This window comes from Capsicum annuum, chromosome 10, assembly GCF_002878395.1.
Source record: "Capsicum annuum cultivar UCD-10X-F1 chromosome 10, UCD10Xv1.1, whole genome shotgun sequence".
Lineage (NCBI taxonomy): Eukaryota > Viridiplantae > Streptophyta > Magnoliopsida > Solanales > Solanaceae > Capsicum > Capsicum annuum.
Genome location: NC_061120.1, coordinates 1,540,743 through 1,557,582, shown reverse-complemented (window position 1 = coordinate 1,557,582; position 16,840 = coordinate 1,540,743). Strand labels below are relative to the sequence as shown.

The 16,840-nt window shown below is 38.1% G+C and overlaps 2 protein-coding genes and 2 pseudogenes across 2 annotated transcripts; all 4 read left to right on the top strand.

Annotated features, from left to right (window-relative positions):
• The first annotated feature begins 844 nt into the window (after positions 1-844).
• LOC107845478 (calcium-binding protein KRP1) lies at positions 845-1,653 on the top strand. Its single transcript, XM_016689831.2, is given in 2 exon segments — positions 845-853; positions 1,007-1,653. Coding segments are annotated over 2 exon segments (504 nt in total). The 3' UTR covers positions 1,502-1,653.
• Positions 1,654-2,117: 464 nt separating this feature from the next.
• LOC107844086 lies at positions 2,118-13,490 on the top strand. The gene is given in 17 exon segments (XM_047398299.1): positions 2,118-4,689; positions 4,785-4,895; positions 5,056-5,204; positions 5,890-6,100; positions 6,198-6,435; positions 6,516-6,666; positions 6,762-7,068; positions 8,291-8,527; positions 9,689-10,059; positions 10,116-10,919; positions 11,025-11,154; positions 11,357-11,505; positions 11,809-12,019; positions 12,117-12,354; positions 12,435-12,585; positions 12,670-12,690; positions 12,692-13,490. Coding segments are annotated over 17 exon segments (5,043 nt in total). The 5' UTR covers positions 2,118-3,413; the 3' UTR covers positions 12,980-13,490.
• LOC107845479 lies at positions 8,076-8,754 on the top strand (annotated as a pseudogene).
• LOC124888090 lies at positions 8,907-11,391 on the top strand (annotated as a pseudogene).
• Positions 13,491-16,840: the final 3,350 nt, after the last annotated feature.

The following is a 16,840-nucleotide window of genomic DNA, read 5'->3' as shown; positions in this document are numbered from 1 at the left end:
ACTCTCATCCTTGAAAAAACTCTACCAGACACTTACACTCTTAATCAACGCTATAACGACGAAATGTATCGTTACATTTTCTAAATTCACCTTCAAATAAGTTTCACATAGAATGATTAAATTAAAAAAAAATAAATTCTATTTTCATAAAACTTTCAAAAGTGACGAAAATACCCCTATAAGGAACTATTATGTTCCTCAACTATTATGATCTAACCGTAAAACCATCAAACACTACACCACGAGACACAAACGATCTCTAGACCACACAACACCAGATTTTCGTTAGAAACCACTCTAGCCTGAGATTTTAACAACTCTCGTCCTTGAAAACAGGGGCGGAGCTACACTTGAAATGAACCCCCTTCGACGAAAAATTACACTATATATATATATGGTTAAAATTATTTTTTATGTATATATAGTAGATGTCAAACCCTCCTTTTGGTTAGTTCATATGTTCACTTGTGAACTCCTTTGGTGAAAATCCTGACTCCGCCACTACTTGAAAAAACTTTATCAGGCACTAACACCCTAACCAATGCTATAACGATGAGATGTATCGTTACATTTTCTAAATTCATCGTCAAGTGAGTTTCACATACAGAACGATTAAATTTTAAAAAAAATATTTTCATAAAACTTTCAAAATGATGAAAATACCCCTACAAGGAACTACTATGTTCCTCTACTATCATGATCTAACCACAAAAACATCAAACACTATACCACGAAACACATGATCTCTAGACCACACAACACCAGATTCTCGTCAGAAACCACATTACACAACACCTTAACAAACGCTATTACGATGATATGTATCATTATATTTTCTAAATTTATGGTCAAAGTGAGTTTCACATGCTGAATGATTAAATAAAAAAAAAAAAATCTATTTTCATAGAACTTTCAAAATGACCAAAATACCCCTACAAGGGAAAGGACCAAAAATGGAAACTAGAAGGCAATTTCTTCATTTCGCGTTAAGCTTACTGTTTCATAGTTGTCTTCCTATAGTTTTTTCCCCTTCCAAGTTCCAAGAAACTCCTCTATACCATCCAAATCTCTCCTATATATTATTCTCCACCACCCCTTTTTCTCAAAATCACTCAATTCTTGATTTATTTATCCACTTTTCACTTTTCCAATGGATTCAAGAAAGTCAAATTTCAATGATTTATTGCCTTTTATGGCTGAAAAACTAGGTGGGGTTGGTTTGATTGATGAGTTATGTAAAGGGTTTGAGTTATTAATGGATAGGAATAAAGGGGTTATCACATTTGAGAGTCTGAAGAAGAATTCAGCTTTGTTGGGACTTCAAGATTTGAGTGATGATGATCTTAGGTGTATGGTTAAAGAAGGTGATTTTGATGGTGATGGAGCTCTTAATCAGATGGAGTTTTGTGTGTTGATGTTTAGATTGAGTCCTGAGTTAATGGAGGAATCTCAGTTTTTGTTAGATGAAGCTCTTCATCAAGATTCTGACTTTACATTGTAACTTTCCCTTTTTACCCTTGTACTTCCTATGAAAGATTGTGACTTTTCATTGTAACTTTTGTCAACTTTTGTCTTTAATAGTACTAAACATGTAATACATTGCAAAAACATATACAGAAAGTTGTATGAATGGAGAAACAACTTGTTTATTCAGTTCTGTCTAGTGTCTCTACCAATGAGTACTTTTCCAGTTTTCCAAGTTATTGAGATCATATTCAACTATTTGTTGCCTTTTATGGCTGAGAAATTAGGTGGGGATGATACTTGTTGCTGGTGGGAGGTGGCAGGTATATCGTGGAACTAGTCGAGGTGCGTGGAAGTTGGCCTTGACATCACAATTATTTTTTAAAAAATAGGTGGGGATGATACTTGTTGCTGGTGGGAGGTGACAGGTATTTCGTGGAACTAGTCGAGGTGCGCGCAGGTTGGCCTGGACACCACGGTTATTGATTGATAGGAATACAGGGGTTTTTACATTTGAGAGTCTGTACTGAGCTGGGGGTCTATCGGAAATAACCTCTCTACTTCTTCGGAGGTAGTGGTATGGATAGCGTACATTTTACCTTCCCCAGACCCCGCTAGGTGGGAATACACTGGGTTTGTTGTTGTTGTTGTACATTTGAGAGTCTGAAGAAGAATTCAGCTTTGTTGGGACTTCAAGATTTGAGTGATGATGATCTTAGGTGTATGGTTAAAGAAGGTGATTTTGATTGTGATGGAGCTCTTAATCAGATGGAGTTTTGTGTGTTGATGTTTAGATTGAGTCCTTAGTTAATGGAGGAGTCTCAGTTTATGTTGGATGAAGCTCTTCATCAGGAGTTTGTAGATTCTTGACTTTTTGTTCTAACATTGCCTATTTAGTTCTAAAGATTGTAACTTGTTGTCTTTTATACTTGCCTCTAATGAAAACATGTGTAATACATTGCAAAAACAATTATAGAAAGTGGTATTAATGGAGAAACTTCTTGTTTTATCAGTTCTCCCTATTGTCTATTTGTCTCAACCAATGAGTACTTTTTTCATTTTTCCTAATAATTTAATCATATTCAAGTAGTTGTTGCCTCTTATGGCTTGAGTAATTAGGTGGGGATGATTTGATAGGCCAGTTGTGTGCACCCAAGGGTGTGGCCCAGTGGTCAATGAAGTGGTCGAGAACCATGAGGTCGAAATCACATCTGTCCTAGCCTTGATGGATAGAGTTACCCTTGGTGCTGATGCTGGTGGACAGAGTTACGCGAGTTGTGTAAAGGATTTTAGTTCTAAGCTGAAACCTTTTTAGAATTTTGTGGCAATACGCATGATGAGGATATGAAATGAGCTTAAATGAAGAACCGGGGATTCATACAGCCAACCCTAACTTGTTTGGGTTGAGGCGTAGTTGTTGTTGGTATTGTGCAATGTACAGCTCAAAATCTCTCTTTATTTCGAGTTTCGGTGCTTCTTTCTCTTATGAGCAATTATATGTATTTCGAGTCAATGACAATTATTTCTCAGCTTGTGGAATATAGGTAGAATTGGAATGAGGTTAGAGTCAATGGGTCAATATCTCATTAGTCACTATCCATGGAGGTAAAGACAAAGACTAAAGTTGTGGAAATGTGAGGTTCTAGTGAAAAACTCGTTGCGTTGACGGACTAATAGACATGCCGGTCAAGAACAAAACTGCAAAATCTTGTGGCTATTCTCTCACCAAGATGAGAAAAGGACCACAAGTTTTATGATAAAATCCTTATAAGTCATACACTGATAATTCCTACAAGTTTTCTCAGCCTTTGAATAGTCTTAGTTACAAGAATGCATCAATTACTTTCATTGAGTAATCATTAACAATTCTGTTACTATTTGAATTTGTGTATTTTGATTGGGAATAGACTTTATTAATCACTATTCTTGTAAGCTGACATTCCAGACCTATGAAAGTTCTTTGGTTTATTTCCTATTGTGCTTATTTACTCGGTTTACTGGGGAGAATATGTGCAATGTCACATAGTATCGGTCAATCTCAATTTCTAAGTGATGGTGAGAGCTTAGTTTCTGAAGGGGGAACATTTGAACTTGGTTTCTTCAGTCCAGGCAGTTCAACACATCGGTACTTGGGCATATGGTACAAGAATATTCCCGTCAGAACTGTCGTTTGGGTGGCAAACAGGAAAACCCCTATTAAAGATCGTACTGGAGTATTCCTGATAAACAGCACAGGTAGTATCGTGGTTACCAGTAGGACTAGTGGAGTTATTTGGTCAACAAATTCATTCAAGGATGCTAAAGCTCCTGTTTTACAGCTTTTAGATTCAGGGAATCTTATCCTAAGAGACGAGAAGGGTAGTAACTCGGATGTTTATCTGTGGCAGAGCTTTGATTATCCTTCTGATACACTGTTACCTGGAATGAAGCTTGGATGGGATTTACGAACGGGTCTTAGCAGACAGCTCTCTTCGTGGAGGAACTCAGATGACCCTGCCCCTGGAGAACTAAGTAATGGGATAGAGCTTCATGAATTTCCCGAGGCAGTTGTTTGGAAGGGCTCCAGGAAGTACTTCCGTGGCGGTCCATGGAATGGAGAGCGATTTAGTGGTGCTCCTGATTTAAAGGTGAACCCGATATATGATTACAGCTTCATCTCTAACAAAGATGAAGTTTACTACACCTACCAGCTCAAGAACAAGTCAGTCTTTTCAAGGTTGATCTTGAACGATACAGCTTCTTCTCGGCAACGGTATGTGTGGGTGGAAGCTAGTCTAGCCTGGATGCTCTATTCATCAGTGCCACATGATTATTGTGATACTTATGGTCTTTGTGGTGCAAATACAGTTTGCGTAATCACCGACTCACCTATGTGTCAATGCTTGGATGGTTTTAAACCAAAATCACCAGATAGCTGGAACTCGATGGACTGGTCGGAGGGATGCATTCTTAGCAAGCCATTTAGCTGTCAGAATAAGGAAGTCTTTGTTAAATTTTCCGAGCTGAAACTACCAGATACTACCAAATCTTGGGTAAGTGATACTATGAATCTTCAAGAATGCAGGGAAGCATGCTTCAAAAATTGTTCATGTATGGCTTACTCAAACTCAGATATTAGAGGACGAGGAAGTGGATGTGTCCTTTGGTTCAATGATCTGATTGATATTCGGCAGGTTTCAAATGGTGGCCAGGGTCTCTATATACGGATTGAGGCGTCAAAACAAGGTCTATATTGTTAATAAAATCTTTTCCAATTTCCTTTCGTAGATCTTGTGTCAATCTGCTACTCCATTATTCTAACTTATTTTTCTCTTTAACAGCCGGAAGGCGTGTGGTTAATGCAGTCTTATATAGTCTAATCACCGTGGCTGTGCTTTTTGGGTTGGTTCTCTTCTGCTACTATCTTTCTCGGAGGAAGACGAAGGTTAGAGGTGTGTGCGGTAGAGCTAATTCAGTACCGTGTTTCTTTAATAACAAGCTGGTTTACGGTAGAACATTAGTGATGGAACTACATGCTTCTTTCTTAATATTTCTACGTCAGATCTATTCCAACTAATTTGAATGATATTTTACCAACCACCGTTTTAACAGGGATAACCGGACAAGATGAGTGGACCCGTGAAGAACCAAAAGAAGACCTAGACCTACCATTTTTTGACTTGGCAACAATGGCTAATGCTACTGATAACTTTTCGTTAAACAATAAACTTGGTGAAGGAGGGTTTGGACCTGTTTACAAGGTAAACCTCCAAACTCGAGGCTTCTGGTCAGCAGCATTAGGGCCTGAACTTCTGTTTTGGAGTCTTACTTTGATGCAGTGTTTCTTGTTCTCTCGCTCTTTTGCCTCTCCTCTTTTATATGGAGAATAAGGGATTGGGAGTCGGTATATGTGAGACATTGAATTGAGAAATTAGTCGGGATTTCCTAGTCGAACATAATTTGGGCTAGTTAGTTCTCTTTTTAAGTTTGGAGCTCTGGTATCTGTATAGTTCTTTCTTGTCTTTCCAACATTTTTGTTGCATTTGACTTTCTTATAGGAGGGTGTGGAGGACACATATTAGGGTAGAAGGTTAGTAGGAAGCAGGACGTTGTCTTGCTATCCGTTCAAATTAGTAGTGGCGGTATTGGCCGTGTTTTTCTTGTCCTTCAATTTCTGTTACTATCTGTTGTTCTTTGTACCTCAATTATCATATTGTTCTTTTACTATCTATTGTATCTTATACTTCTGTTACTTCTTGCTCGGGACTGCTGAGGTCTATCGGGAACAACCTCTCTACATCTGACGTAGGGGTAAGGTCCGCGTAGAATCTACCTTCCCAGACCCTACTTTTTGGGACTATACTGGGTATGTTGTTATCGTCGACTTTCTTATATAACCTGATTTTGGACCTTGCCGATGAGCTTTCTTTGGTTGGGAACTTTCAGGGAACACTAGCAGATGGACAGGAAATCGCTGTGAAGAGGCTTTCCAAGAGTTCTGGACAAGGATTGAATGAATTCAAAAATGAAGTAAAGCTGATAGCAAAACTTCAGCACCGAAATCTCGTAAAGCTCGTTGGTAGTTGTATTGATGGTGACGAGAAGATGTTGATCTACGAATACATGGCTAATGGGAGCTTGGATTCTTTTGTTTTTGGTTTGTATCTTTACAGAAGAGTTCCTTTATCTATACCGTTAGCAATCAAGGAGAGTTTTAGTTAGATAATCGGACTAACTTAAATCTGAACTGCCAGATCAAACAAGGTGGAAACAATGTGGCTGGTCGAAATTCTTCCAGATCATCGATGGAATTGCACGTGGTCTTCTCTACCTTCACCAGGATTCAAGATTGCGAATTATTCACCGCGATCTAAAAGCAAGTAACGTATTACTTGATGCTGAGCTGAATCCGAAGATTTCAGACTTTGGTTTGGCTAGAACCTTTCAAGGAGATCAGTGCGGAGACAGCACAGAAAGGGTCGTTGGAACTTTGTAAGTTTAAATAGGCCACTAAATTACATCCGCGACACATCCATATCTGTCATGTAATTTTGTTAGCTGCTCATTCACAGTGGCTATATGGCTCCGGAATACGCACTCTATGGTCTATTTTCAGTAAAATCTGATGTCTTCAGTTTCGGTTTGCTGTTGCTGGAAATAATAAGCGGAAAGAAGAACAGATGCTTCCTTCATCCACATAATCATCACGGTCTTATAGAATACGTAAGATTTAAAGAAGTTCCGGTTTCTTCTTTCTTTGTATAATTCATTAGTCGAGAATCTAGATACGTATGTTTTTTCCTTTATTCCCTTTTCAGGCATGGAGAATGTGGACAGAAGGAACACCCCTCGCGTTAGTTGATTCCTCATTAGAGGACTCAAGCTCTATGTTGGAAATATCGCGGTGCATTCATGTAAGTCTGTTATGCATCCAGCAGAGTCCTGACGACAGACCAAACATGTCAGCGGTGGTTCTGATGTTGAATGGAGAGAGTACACTCCCACAGCCAAAACAACCCGGTTTCCTGAGAGACGTGATACCATCTGAAATTATTACTACTTTACGGTCTGAGTATGACTCCTGCACTGCGAATGAGATTACATTTTCCTCGTTTGGAGCTCGTTAGAAAACTTCTAACGTTATTACAACATGTTTTCTTCTCTTTTACTGTATATGCTCACGATGATGACATGAGTTGAGCTTAAACGATGCAGTAGAGATTCATATAACCGATCTCAACTTGTTTGCCGCTGAGGCGTCGTTGTTGTTACTGGGGTTTGTCCAGCTGGTGTATTCCAAATTCTAATTACATCTCCATTTATCTACCACTATTGTTCTTGGTTTTTCATTGTGCATTGTCCAATTACTGTTATATATTCAAGAAAGTGGAATTGAACACTCTTACTGCAAATATGTGTAAGTATAAGCTTAAACTATAATCAAGTTAGAACAAGTAGACACACTCGTTCCACATGATAAATCACGTGAAACACATGCATGCATATTGCATGTCAAATGCATTTACGCCCTCCAACTTTGAATGTATAAAAAAAGAGACACCTAAACTATCTTAAAGTTGAACAAGTTGACACATGCATTCCACGTGGCAAATCGCGTGAAATGCGCACACGTCCTACGTGTCAAAACGGAGATTTGCATGATTTGAATATGATTTCGGAAGGACAAATATACCCTTGGTGTGACAAGACCATCATAATATATAAATACGCAATTTAGTTTGACCTTAGTCGGCATTTACGCTGTCTAATTTTAGATGAGCGTAAGTATATGCTTAAACAATAATCAAGTTAGAACAAGTCGATACACTCGTTCCACATGACAAATATTGCATGTCAAATGCATTTACGTCTTCCAACTTTAGATGTATATAAAGAGACACTTAAACTATCATAACGTTGAACAAATAAACACATGCATTCCACGTGACAAATCGTGTGAAATACACACATCCTACATGTCAAATCGGAGATTTGCATGATTTGAATATAATTTCAAAAGGACAAATATACCCTTGGTGTGACAATGACCATCATAGAAATTTGTGGCAATTTTTCTTCCTCAACCATCAAGTCTGTGAAATACACACATCCTACATGTCAAATCGGAGATTTGCATGATTTGAATATAATTTCAAAAGGACAAATATACCCTTGGTGTGACAATGACCATCATAGAAATTTGTGGCAATTTTTCTTCCTCAACCATCAAGTCTGTACCATAGCTGGTATTCCCATGGATTTTTCCTCTCTACCTTCCAAACTTCTCCTATATATATAAAACTCCACAACCCCTTTTCTTCATCAAACACAATTCAACTTCCTTCAGTGGATACTACTACAACTTCAAGAAAATCCAACTTCAATGATTTGTTGCCACTTATGGCTGAAAAACTAGGTGGGGTTGGTTTGATTGATGAGTTATGCAAAGGGTTTGAGTTATTAATGGATAGGAATAAAGGGGTCATTACATTTGAGAGTTTGCCGAAGAATTCAGCTTTGTTGGGACTTCAAGATTTGAGTGATGATGATCTTAGGTATATGGTTAAAGAAGCTGATTTTGATGGTGATGGAGCTCTTAATCAGAAGTAGTTTTGTGTGTTGATGTTTAGATTGAGTCCTGAGTTAATGGAGGAGTCTCAGTTTGACTTTTCATTGTAACTTTCCTTTTTGGTCACTCTTGTACTTTCTCTAATGTAAAAGGATCTTAAAGATTGTGACTCTTTATCTTTTGTTATGCTTACACATTGATAATATATATATATATATAGAAAGGTGCATCCATTGAGGAAAGACACTTTTGTTGGTTTTCTTTATGTACTTTTATCATTTTATTTTGTTAGTTACTGTGCTGTTTGAAGGGAGCCTTGGAAGCTTTGGAGTAACTAGTAAAGTTGCTGCCATGTGATCGAGAGTGTAACATTTATGGTCCGGTCCTTCCTCAGACCCCGCGGTTAGAGGGAGCTTTGGTGCGTCAGGCTTCCCTTTTTTAGTTACTGTGTTGTGCTGATACTATCTGTTGTTTTGTTATTATCTGATACTTCTTGTGACTGCTTTGGGCTACTTTTCCTTGAGCCAAGGGTGTATCGGAAACAACCTGTCTACCTCGGTGGTAGAGGTAAAGTCCGCATACACTCTACCCTCTCGGCCAGACCCCATTTTGTTGGATTATACTGCGTACGTCGTTGTTGTTTTCAGTAATCAAATGATGTTTACTGCAACTTTTGTATTCTTCTCCTTTTCTTGATGTTTACTGCAACTTTTGTGTTTTAACCAAACCTAGGATAACTAGACAATGTATTATTGCTACCTCGACAGCGATATTTGCCTACTTTGACAAGTGAAAATTGCTGATTGAACAGAACGATAAGCTGTCAGTTTCTAATTTGCATTTGAGTTGATGGAAACTTTTGTTGGCACTTGTCATCAAAATGAGAGAAGGATCACACTTTTTATTGTAAAAAGTTTGCTCAGCCGTCAAATCGTCTTAGCTAGATGAATGAATCTATTGACATTTCCTTAAAGATCATGAACAATGCTTCTCCTGTTACAACTTTGACTCATATACAGTGGTGCTTGTGTTGTACAGTAATGAACATGTGTATTTTGATCAATAACAGAGAACTTCTTATGGATTGGTAACGACACTATTTTGTAAGTTAATGTTATAAACGTATGGATGTTCTTTGGCTTATTCCGTATTACTCTTGTTTACTTTGTTCGATAGGGAGAACATGTGCAGGATCCGTTAGCCTCCGTCAATCTCAATCTCTAAATGATGGTGAGAGCTTAAGTTCTGAAGTGGGAACGTTTGAGCTTGGTTTCATTAGTCCAGGAAGTTCGAAAGATCGATTCTTGGGCATTTGGTATAAGAATATCCCTGTAAGGACTGTTGTTTGGGTGGCAAACAGGAACACACCGATTAGAGATCGTACTGGAGAATTGACGATTAACAGCACGGGCAGTGTTGTGGTTACCAGTAGGATTAGTGGTGATATTTGGTCGACAAGTTCATTCACGAATGCTAAAGCTCCTGTTTTACAGCTTTTAGATTCGGGGAATCTTATCCTAAGAGACGAGAAGGGCAGTAACTCGGATGTTTATCTGTGGCAGAGCTTTGATTATCCTTCCATACACTGTTACCTGGAATGAAGTTTGGTTGGGATTTACGAACGGGTCTTAATAGACAGCTCTCTTCGTGGAGGAACTCAGATGACCCCTCCCCCGGAGAACTAAGTAACGGGATAGAGCTCCATGAGTATCCTCAGGCGGTTATATGGAAGGGCTCCAGAAAGTACTTCCGCGGTGGTCCATGGACTGGAGATAAATCTAGTGGTGCTCCTGAATTGAGGGTGAATCCGGTATTCGATTACAGCTTTATATCTAACAAAAATGAAGTTTACTACATATACCAACTGAAGAACAAGTCTGTCATTTCAAGGTTGTTCTTGAATGATACAAGTTCTTCCCGACAGCGATATGTGTGGGTTGAAGCTGATCAAGCCTGGAGGCTATATGCATCAGTGCCACGTGATTATTGCGACACTTACAGCCTTTGTGGTGCGAATGGAGTTTGTGTAATGAGTGACTCCCCTGTTTGTCAATGCTTGGAAGGTTTTAAACCGAAATCATCGGAAAGGTGGAAGTTGAAGGACTGGTCTCAAGGATGCATGCTCAGCAAGCCATTGAACTGCCAGAATAAGGATGTATTCATCAAATTTTCTCACCTGAAATTACCGGATACTGTCAACTCTGGGGTAGACGGTACTATGAGTATTAAAGATTGCAGGGAAGCATGCTTGAAAAATTGTTCGTGTATGGCTTACTCAAACTCAAATATTAGAGGACAAGAAATTGGATGTGTCCTTTGGTTCGGTGATCTGATTGATATTCGGCAGATTCCAAATGGTGGTCAGGACTTGTATATACGGATTGAGGCTTCAGGACAAGGTGCTTCTGTATCGGGTTCAAATAAATAAAGATCATCCCGTTCTTAAATCTTGGGTCGATCCATTAGTACTCTTTATCTTATTGCTGATAGCAGTTGCTTTTTTCTTTAACAGCTAAAAGGCTTGTGGTTAAAGCATTGGCTTGTGGTTAAAGCATTCTCAGTTAGTCTAATCACAGTGGCCGTGCTTTCTGTGTTGGTTTTCTTGTGCTACTATCTTTCTCGGAGGAAGAAGAAGGATAAAGGTGTGTGGGCAACATGACTAATTCAATGTTGTTTCCTCGAATTGCTGCATTCTTCAATACATGTCTTTAGTTAACGGTACTTCAATGAAACACAGTCCACGCAGCAATTCTTTTTTTGTGTGTGAGCTTGTTTGGTTCATAGGAACCTGTCGATGGAGTTTGCGTGCTTATGACTGATATTTATCCACCATATTTATAACAGGTATAGGTGGACAAGATTGCACCAGTACTGAAGGCCCAAAAGGGGACCTAGAGCTACCGTTCTTCGACTTAGCAACTGTAGCTCATGCTACTGATAATTTCTCAGTAAACAAGCAGCTCGGTGAAGGAGGATTTGGACCTGTTTACAAGGTAATCTTTACAAGCGGGTAATGTTAGGTGGTGGTTGTCGGTTGCTTCAACTGATGGTTATCGGCTTATCGTGCTTACTTTCAGATAATTTGCGGTGAGAAACATTGGTTTGAGAAATCGGTAGGAGTTTCCTAGTCAAAACTAGATTTTGGCTAGTTACTTCTCTCCGTTTAAGTCTTGGATCTCCGGTGTCTGTGGATAGCTCAGCTTGTGCTTTCCGAGGGACCACAGAATTTATCGAGAACAGAATATGTCCTGATTTTGTACCTTGCGTAAAAACAGTATTTGGTTCGTAACTTTCAGGGAACACCAGAAGATGGACAGCAAATCGCTGTGAAGAGGCTTTCGAAGAGTTCTGGACAAGGACTGAATGAATTAAAAAATGAAGTAAAACTGATAGCTAAACTTCAGCACCGGAATCTTGTAAAGCTCATTGGAAGTTGTATCGACGATGAAGAAAAGATGTTGATCTACAAATACATGGCTAACGGGAGCTTGGACTCTCTCGTTTTTGGTTTGTATCTTTACACAAGAGTTCCTTTATCTATCCCGTTAGCAATCAGTGAGAGTTTTAGTTAGATAATCGGACTAACTTAACTCTCAACTGCCAGATCAAACAAGGCGGAAACAATTAGGCTGGTCGAAATTCTTCCAGATCATTGGCGAAATTGCACGTGGTCTTCTCTACCTTCACCAGGATTCAAGATTGCGAATTATTCACCGAGACCTGAAATCAAGTAACGTATTACTTGACGCTGAGCTGAATCCAAAGATTTCAGACTTCGGTTTGGCTAGAACCTTTCAAGGAGATCAGTGTGGAGACAACACAAAAAGAATCGTTGGAACTTAGTAAGTTCAAACAGGCCGTAAAATTACATCAACTACGCATCCATATCTGTCGTGTAATCTTACTTGTCAATGATTTGCAGTGGCTATATGGCACCGGAATATGGGCTTTACGGTCTATTTTCAGTAAAATCTGACGTCTTCAGCTTTGGCGTGCTATTGTTGGAGATAGTAACCGGACAGAAGAACGGATGCTTCCATCATCCACACCAACATCACAATCTTATAGGATACGTAAGATTCAACGAAGTTACTGTTTCTTGTTGTTCGACTAATTCACAAGCAAGACTTCAAATGCATACTTTGTTTCCATTTCAGGCATGGAGAATGTGGATGGATCGAAGGGAGACCCCTCGAGTTAGCTGATGATTCCTCCTCATTTGAGGACTCGAGTTCTATGTTGGAAATATCGCGGTGCATTCATGTAAGTCTGTTATGCGTCCAGCAGCGTCCGGAAGACAGACCGAATATGTCAGCTGTGGTGCTGATGTTGAATGGAGAGAGTTCACTACCACAGCCGAAACAGCCCGGGTTTCTGATAGATATGATACCAACTGAGTTTACTAGTAGCAGGCCTGATTCTTGCACTGCAAATCAAATTACTTTTTCGTCTTTTGAGGCGCGTTAAGCTGACCGCTAGGCTTAAATGAAGCAACATGCTCGGTGAGGATTCATATAACCGATCTCTACTTACTCGGACTGGCGCGTCGTAGCTGCTTGTTGTTCTTGGTTTTCATTGTGCATTTGTCCAGTTATGTTACACAGGAATATTTGAAAGTCATGTCTAACTTACCTAAGTTTCTCAGACTCCTCCAAAATGTCATGGGGTGCGGGTCGGATCCTTCGAAAGTAGTACATTTTGGAGAGTCCGAGCAACTTAGAAACTTACTAGTCATTTCTTGGTAAGTCGGTTTTCCCTGTCGAGGGGAACCTTGACGTAACTGGTAAAGTTGTTGTCATGTGAGTAACAGGTATGCGGTGGAAACAACCTCTTACGGAAATGCAGTGTGAGATTGCGTACGATAAACTCTTACGATTCGGCCTTTTCCTGAACTCCATATATAGCAGAAGCTTTAGTACATCAAGCTGACGTTTTAGGTTTTTACTGTTATAGTTTCAAGAAAATGAAATATTAATTCTAAGAATATGATGATGTTATAAGCAACTTTATACTAGATTTTCTTATCTTTATATTGAAGGTATCATTATGAAATTTGGTAACTAGGTTTTCAAAAGTTAAAGCAATCTACGCTCTCCAACTTTGGGTGCAGAAGTAGACACTTAAATTTGTATAAAGTTGAACAAGTAGACACATGCGTCCTATGTGGCGAACTCGTGTTCTACGTGATGTCCTACGTGTATTATGTCATATAGGACTCGTGTGTCTACTTGATCAACTTTATACAAGTTTTACGATATAAATTGGAGATATTTAGTCTTTTAAAGGGATTGCGATTTTTAGACTCTTCAAAAAAAAAAAAAGATCTTTTCTTAATACCCTTATTCTCCTTTCATCTAAAGCTACTTCAACTTGCGCTCGTTATACTATGTTTGTGTGAAAGAAAAGTGCGTTATATCATCGCATGTATTTCTGCAAGAGGTTGTTTCCACGGTTTAAACTCTAATCTTCAGGTCACATGACAATAACTTTACCGATTACTCTAAGACTCCCCTTCAATCATCATATAAGATGGAAAGATTACTTTATTTAATAATAGGGAAAAGAGTCACAAATATACCTAAACTTTGAAAAGATTTATTGTAACAGGCCTCAACTTTGCGGGGGTCCTATAGCCCCCCTCAACTATTTATTATCGTATTTATGTGGCGGATATTTATCCAGTTTGACCACTTCAGATCTGGACACGTTCAGTGTTCGTGTATTCACGCAGTGGTCCAGTCTGGGCAAAATATGCCACAAAAATACGATGATAAATAGTTAAGGAGAATCATAGAATCCCCGAAAAAATCAGAGGAATCCCCGAAAAAATCAGGAGTGTTACAGTAAATTTCGCAAGAGTTTAGATATATTTCGAACCTTTTTCTCTTAACAATACTAAAAGTATTTTACAAGTTAGAAGAAGTCCTATCAAAGAAAAAAAAGAAAAGCTTTAATGAGTGTGATAATTGTGAAGTTTGGTAATGCTATAAGTGCAAGGCAAGAAATCATGGGGCATGTCATATGTCCATACCTAAGGGATGTTCAAATAAGTGTCAATTATTATTTGTGCAGACGTGATACCTTTATTACATAAAACAGGATCACGTCAAATGTGCTACATCACCTAAAAAAGGTTGACAAAAAGTGTCACGTCAACTAAAAAGGATGACGAAAAGACGTCACACCTTTATTACATAAAATAGACAACTTTATTATATAAAATGGGGTCACGTCAAAGGTGTCATATCAGCTAAAAAGATTGACAAAAAGTGTTACGTAAACTAAAAAGGATGACGAAAAGACGTCACACCTTTATTACATAAAATGGGGCCACGTCAAAGGCGTCATGTCAGCTAAAAAGATTGACAAAAAGTGTCACGTCAACCAAAAAGGATGACGAAAATACGTGACACCTTTATTACATAAAATGGGGCCACGTCAAAGATGGCATGTTAGCTAAAAAGGTTGACAAAAAGTGTCACGTCAACTAAAAAGGATGACGAAAAGACGTGACACCTTTATTATATAAAATGGGGCCACGTCAAAGATGCTACATCGGCTAAAAAAGTTGACAAAAAGTGCCACGTCAACTAAAAAGGATGACAAAAATACACTGAAATTTAGCTCAGGAGGCGTGAAGTTGGAGTGTGTCGTAGTAAATTTGGTCATAGTTCAAGAAGTTACTAGATGTTTTACTCCTTTTATCCACCCATCATGCCTCTTCTTGAATTTCCAAATTCCAATTTGTCCACATTTACTTTAAATAATTAAGATCTAAATCAAATCAACTAATTAAAGAAGTGACAAGTACCTAATAATAAGAAATAATTACATTTGAATATTGAGGTTGATTTATATTTGTTTAAATTGGATGGATTATATTGTACCTCAATTCTATATAGAGTAAAGTATCTAGAACCTCCTAAACTATGATCAAAATTGTCACGGTACATTTCAATTTTATGGGGGTCCTATTATCCTCTTGAACTCAATTTTAACGTATTTTTGTCAACCTTTTTGTGCTGACGTGATATCTTTTATCAATCTTTTTAGCTGATGTGAGATCCATTTTATATAATAAAAGTGACATGTAATATAAATTCTTCATTTTTTTTTGCCAATTTCGACGTGCGACTTCCTATTTACTTGTTTGATTGTTGTTACATATCGTCTCATAATGTATCATATTGTATTATATATTGTGCATTATATTATTTTGATGGATAGAAATAACTTGTATCATTTTTTGTCATACACTAATGTTCCACATCAACAATCTGATAGATAAATTTACAATGTAAATAAAGTTATTATAAGAAAAATGGGAAAAAATAAAATAAAATAATAAATAATAAAAAAAATGCAAAAAAATATATAAGGTAGCAATAAAATCGTACCAAATCAGTTATTACATAAAATGAAATTTTGGATTGCTTACGTAACAATGAATTTTTACAGTAAGAAAATGGCCCCTACAAGCGCGAATGAATTATAGTGGGATGATTAGGATCGAGTTCAGAACTTGTGAATGAAAGATATTTAGTTGAAAAAGTCACAGTAAAAAATGGACCCTATAGGCGCGAACGAATTTAGACCCTAAATCGCGAACGAATTTAGTGTCACATTAAAAAATGAACCCTACATGCACGAACGAACTTAGTTACGTTGCACAATGCTCTCAATAAAAATGGATTAAAATATTTAATCAAATATCAACATGAATTATAGTAAGATGGTTGAGATCTCGAGCTCAAAACGTAAAGAATGAAAAAGATTCTGTTGAAAACCGCAAACTGAAAAACGGACCCTACACGCGCGAACAAATTTAGTGTCACATCAAAAAATAGACCCTACATGCACGAATAAATTTAGACCCTATATGCGCGAACGATTTTAGTTGGATAATACTTTCAACAAAAAATGGATTCAACACGCGCGAACGAATTTAGTGTCATTAAGAAATGGACCCTACATGCAGGGGCGGAGCCAGGCCTTGTTAGGGGGTTCGGCCAACCCCCTTCGATGAAAAAATACACCATTTATACATGGTTAAAATTATTTTTATGTATCTATAGTTGGTGTTGAACTCCTTCGGCTGGGTTTTCTTCGAATATTGAACCCCCTTAGTTGAAATCCTGGTTTCGCCTCTGCCTACATGCACAAATAAGTTTAGAACTTACATCTGGGAACGAATTTAATTGGATAATACTTCCAACAAAAAAATGAATCCTACAAACGCGAACGAATTTAGTGCCACGTTAAAAAATGGATCCTACATGCACGAATAAATTTAGACCCTACATGCGCGAACAAATTAAGTTGGATAAT